General features: G+C 51.2%; 1 protein-coding gene across 1 annotated transcript in view; it reads left to right on the forward strand.

Moving 5' to 3' along the window:
• The first annotated feature begins 1,237 nt into the window (after window positions 1-1,237).
• Window positions 1,238-5,428, forward strand: part of LOC135536028 (dmX-like protein 2) — a 9,056-nt gene continuing 4,865 nt past the window's right edge. Inside the window, exon 1 of the mRNA XM_064962421.1 lies at window positions 1,238-1,297. Coding sequence (XP_064818493.1) covers window positions 1,239-1,297 — 59 coding nt within the window. The 5' untranslated portion in view covers window position 1,238. The remainder of the gene's footprint in view (window positions 1,298-5,428) is intronic.

Here is a 5,428-nt window from a genome sequence, read left to right on the forward strand (position 1 = left end):
CTCAATGGTCAAAATTAATGCACTATATAGGGAATAGGGTGCCATTTGGGGAGACACACTTTTCTTAGCATGGTGTAGAGAGTGATGTGATGGAGGTACAGCTGCTGTACTGTAGCCTCTCTGTCTCTCTGTTTGACTACAGTGCAGTTCAGTCTCAGTAGGTATATTTACCTACCAGTGGTGTGTATGGTATATTTACCTACCAGGAGGAGTGGACACCCTGATCCCAGATCTGTTTGACTACAGTGCAGTTCACCAGACAGTCTCAGTAGGTATATTTACCTACCAGGAGGAGTGGACTGTATATGTAGCCTGATCCCAGATCTGTTTGACTACAGTGCAGTTCACCAGACAGTCTCAGTAGGTATATTTACCTACCAGGAGGAGTGGACTGTATATGTAGCCTGATCCCAGATCTGTTTGACTACAGTGCAGTTCACCAGACAGTCTCAGTAGGTATATTTACCTACCAGGAGGAGTGGACTGTATATGTAACCTGGTCCCAGATCTGTTTGTGCTGTCCTTTCAGCTCTACTGGTCATTGCTCCCGAGTGGTGCAGTGGTCTAAGGCACTGCATCTCAGTGCTAGAGGCATCACTACAGGTCCTGGTTCGATTCCAGGCTGTATCACAAAAAGGCCGTGATTGGGAGTCCCATAGGGTGGCGCACAATTGCCCAGCGTAGTCCGGTTTAAGGTTTGGCCGGGGTAGGAGTCTTTGTAAATAATAATTTGTTCTTAAATTACTTGACTAGTTAAATAAAGGTTAAATTAAAAACATTTTTAAAATTGTCTCAGCAAATTGGTAATATGGCACAATCAGATGTGGGACCAGGCTGCTGTTGTCTTGCATTGTGTTGGATTGACTGAATTGTCTGTCTGTGTGTTTCTCTCCCCTCTCCCAGGCCTATGGTTCAGGCTGTGATATAGTGATCTTGGCCAGTGATTTTGAGTGTGTTCAGATCATCCCTGGGGCTCAAAATGGCAACATCCAGGTGGGCTGTGTTGAGTGCTCCCACCAACTGGGCAGGGTAAGACACACACAAACGCAGTTACAATAATGTTGTGATGACAAATGCAGTTCTGTTCTCTTCTCCCCTTGTCTCTTCTGTCCCCTCCTCCCTCCTCCTCTCCTCTCTCCTCCTCCTCCTCTCTTTTGACTGCACCATTAACCCTGGTGTGTAAAACTACCGATTAATGTTGGGATATTGAACGTTACTTTGCTTAGATTGCGCGTCCTATGGGAACACAGTGTGTATCTTTGAACCATTCGCTACCAACCCAAACAAACGCCACAAGGTAAGAGAGACACTGACATTTTATGCTGAATAAACTGCCTTGTGTGTTTGAGAGAGAGAGAGCATGCCTAGTGTGTGTGTGAGAGAGAGAGAGAGCATGCCTAGTGTGTGTGTGAGAGAGAGAGAGCATGCCTAGTGTGTGTGTGTGCATACCTAGAGAGAGAGCATGCCTAGTGTGTGTGTGAGAGAGAGCATGCCTAGTGTGTGTGTGAGAGAGAGAGCCTAGCGTGTGTGTGTGAGAGAGAGAGCATGCCTAGTGTGTGTGAGAGAGGCATGCCTAGCGTGTGTGTGAGAGAGAGAAATGCCTAGCGTGTGTGTGAGAGAGAGAGCATGCCTAGCGTGTGTGAGAGAGAGAGCATGCCTAGTGTGCGTGTGTGTGAGAGAGAGAGCATGCCTAACGTGTGTGTGAGAGAGAGAGCATGCCTAGCGTGTGTGTGAGAGAGAGAGCATGCCTAGTGTGTGTGTGAGAGAGAGCATGCCTAGTGTGTGTGTGTGTGAGAGAGAGCATAACTAGCGTGTGTGTGTGAGAGAGAGAGCATGCCTAGTGTGTGTGTGTGAGAGAGAGCATGCCTAGTGTGTGTGTGTGTGAGAGAGAGCATGCCTAGTGTGTGTGAGAGAGAGCATGCCTAGTGTGTGTGAGAGGATCACATGCCTAGCGTAGTGTGTGTGTGTGGGAGAGAGAGCATGCCTAGTGTGTGTGTGAGAGAGAGCATGCCTAGTGTGTGTGTGTGAGAGAGAGCATGCCTAGTTTGTGTGTGTGAGAGAGAGAGCATGCCTAGTGTGTGTGTGAGAGAGAGAGCATGCCTAGTGTGTGTGAGAGAGAGAGCATGCCTAGTGTGAGAGAGAGCATGTGTGTGTGAGAGGGAGCATGCCTAGTGTGTGTGTGAGAGAGAGAGCATGCCTAGTGTGTGTGTGTGTGAGAGAGCATGCCTAGTGTGTGTGTGAGAGAGAGCATGCCTAGTGTGTGTGTGAGAGAGAGAGCATGCCAAGTGTGTGTGTGTGAGAGAGAGCATGCCTAGTGTGTGTGTGTGTGAGAGAGTGAGCATGAGCATGCCTAGTGTGTGTGCCTAGTGTGTGTGAGAGAGAGAGCATGCCTAGCGTGTGTGTGTGTGTGTGTGTGTGAGAGAGAGCATGCCTAGTGTGTGTGTGTGAGAGAGAGAGCATGCCTAGTGTGTGTGTGTGTGTGAGAGAGCATGCCTAGTGTGTGTGTGTGAGAGAGCATGCCTAGTGTGTATGAGAGAGAGCGCATGCCTAGTGTGTGTGTGAGAGAGAGCATGCCTAGTGTGTGTGAGAGTGAGAGAGAGAGAGCGCATGCCTAGTGTGTGTGTGTGTGAGAGAGAGCATGCCTAGTGTGTGTGTGTGAGAGAGAGCATGCCTAGTGTGTGTGTGAGAGAGAGAGCATGCCTAGTGTGTGTGTGAGAGAGAGCATGCCTAGTGTGTGAGAGAGAGAGCATGCCTAGTGTGTGAGAGAGAGAGCATGCCTAGTGTGTGTGTGAGAGTGAGAGCATGCCTAGAGCATGCCTAGTGTGTGTGTGAGAGAGAGAGCATGCCTAGTGTGTGTGTGAGAGAGAGCATGCCTAGTGTGTGTGAGCATGTGTTTGTGTGTGTGTGAGAGAGCATGCCCAGTGTGTGTGAGAGTGAGAGAGCATGCCTAGTGTGTGTGTGTGAGAGAGAGCATGCCTGTGTGTGTGTGTGAGAGAGAGAGCATGCCTAGTGTGTGTGTGAGTGAGAGAGCATGCCTAGTGTGTGTGTGAGAGAGAGCATGCCTAGTGTGTGTGTGAGAGAGCATGCCTAGTCTGTGTGTGTGTGAGAGAGAGCATGCCTAGTGTGTGTGTGAGAGAGCATGCCTAGTGTGTGTGTGAGAGAGAGAGCATGCCTGTGTGTGTGAGAGAGAGTGCCTAGTGTGTGTGTGAGAGAGAGCATGCCTAGTGTGTGTGTGTGAGAGAGAGCATGCCTAGTGTGTGTGTGAGAGAGAGCATGCAGTGTGTGTGTGAGAGAGAGCATGCCTAGTGTGTGTGTGTGAGAGAGCATGCCTAGTGTGTGTGTGAGAGTGAGAGAGCATGCCTAGTGTGTGTGTGTGTGTGAGAGAGAGCATGCCTAGTGTGTGTGTGTGAGAGAGCATGCCTAGTGTGTGTGTGAGAGAGAGAGAGCATGCCTAGTGTGTGTGAGAGAGAGAGCATGCCTAGTGTGTGTGTCTGAGAGAGAGAGCATGCCTAGTGTGTGTGTATGTGTGAGAGAGCATGCCTAGTGTGTGTATGCAGAGAGAGCATGCCTAGTGTGTGTGTGTGAGTGAGAGCATGCCTAGTGTGTGTGTGAGAGAGAGCATGCCTAGTGTGTGTGTGAGAGAGAGCATGCCTAGTGTGTGTGTGAGAGAGAGCATGCCTAGTGTGTGTGTGTGAGAGAGAGCATGCCTAGTGTGTGTGTGTGAGAGAGGGAGAGTGCATGCCTAGTGTGTGTGTGTGTGTGTGTGTGTGAGTGAGAGAGCATGCCTAGTGTGTGTGTGTGAGAGAGAATTCCTAGTGTGTGTGAGAGAGAGCATGCCGAGTGTGTGTGTGTGAGAGAGAGCATGAGTGTGTGTGAGTGTGTGTGTGTGTGTGTGTGAGAGAGAGAGAGCTCATGCCTAGTGTGTGTGTGTGTGAGAGAGAGCATGCCTCGTGTGTGTGTGTGTGTGTGTGAGAGAGAGCATGCCTAGTGTGTGTGAGAGAGAGATCCTCGTGCCTAGTGTGCACTGTGTGTTTAGTGAGAGAGCATGCCTAGTGTGTGTGTGTGGATTTCTCAACCCTGTGTGTGTGTGTGAGAGAGCATGCCTAGTGTGTGTGTGTGAGAGAGAATGCCTGTGTGTGAGAGAGGCTGCATGCCTAGTGTGTGTGTGTGTGTGAGTGTGAGCATGCCTAGTGTGTGTGTGAGGAGAGAGAGCATGCCTAGTGTGTGTGTGTGTGTGTGTGAGAGAGAGCATGCCTAGTGTGTGTGTGTGTGAGAGAGAGAGCATGCCTCTGTGTGTGTGAGTGAGCATGCCGTGTGTGTGTGAGAGAGAGAGCATGCCTAGTGTGTGTGTGTGTGAGAGAGCATGCTCTAGTGTGTGTGTGCATGAGAGAGCATGCCTAGTGTGTGTGAGAGAGAGCATGCCCAGTGTGTGTGTGTGTGTATGTGAGAGAGCATGCCTAGTGTGTGTATGTGAGAGAGCATCTCCTGAGTGTGTGTGTTGAGAGAAGCATGCCTATTACTGTCTGTGTGAGAGAGAGAGCATGCCCCTGTATTCTGGGAAGAGAGAGCATGTGAGTTGTGTGTGGCTGTAAATGCTCTGCCTATTAACAGTGGCTGTGTGAGAGAGCATGCCTTGTCTGTGTGTGTGTGTGTGTGTTGAATAGAGAGCATGCCTTGTCTCTGTGTGTGTCGCCCCGCTCTCTGTGTGTGTGGAGAGCATGCCTCGTGTGTCTCGCATGCCTCGTGTGTGTGCTGTGTGTGTGTGTGAGAGAGAGCTCCTCCTTCTGCGCCCGGTCTCTTCGCTCGAGAGCATGCCTAGTGTGTGTGTGTGTATTGCTCCATTGAGAGTTCCTCTTGTTTTAACTGCTTCATTACTGTTCTGCTCTGGATTTTCTCGCCCCTGAATATTCGCTTCAATCTCGTTGTGTGTGGCTGTAAATGCCTGTATTAACAGTGGCTGGTGCCTGAGCATGTAGTTTATTATAGTTGCCTGTCTGTGCATGTGTTGAATAACTATCTCTCTTCTCTCTCGCTTGCCTCTCTCTCTCGCCCCCTCTCTCTCTCTGGCCCATCTCTCTCTCTCGCCTCACTCTCTCGCCCCTCCTCTCTCTCGCCCCCCTCTTCCTTCGCTCGCCCCCCTCTCTCTCCTCGCTGCTCTCTCTCTCGCCCCCTCCTCTCGCTCGCCTCTCTCTCTCTCGCTCGCCCCTCTCTCCCTCTCGCTCGCCCCTCTCTCCTCTCGCTCGCCCCTCTCTCTCTCTCGCTCGCCCCTCTCTCCTCTCGCTCGCCCCGCTTTTCTCTCTCGCTCGCCCCTCTCTCCTCTCGCTCGCCCCGCTCTCTCTCCTCTCGCTAACAGCCGCTCTCTCCTCTCGCTCGCCCCGCTCTCTCCTCCTCGCTCGCCCCTCTCTCTCCTCTCGCTCGCCCCTCTCTC

This window comes from Oncorhynchus masou, unplaced genomic scaffold, assembly GCF_036934945.1.
Source record: "Oncorhynchus masou masou isolate Uvic2021 unplaced genomic scaffold, UVic_Omas_1.1 unplaced_scaffold_5461, whole genome shotgun sequence".
Lineage (NCBI taxonomy): Eukaryota > Metazoa > Chordata > Actinopteri > Salmoniformes > Salmonidae > Oncorhynchus > Oncorhynchus masou.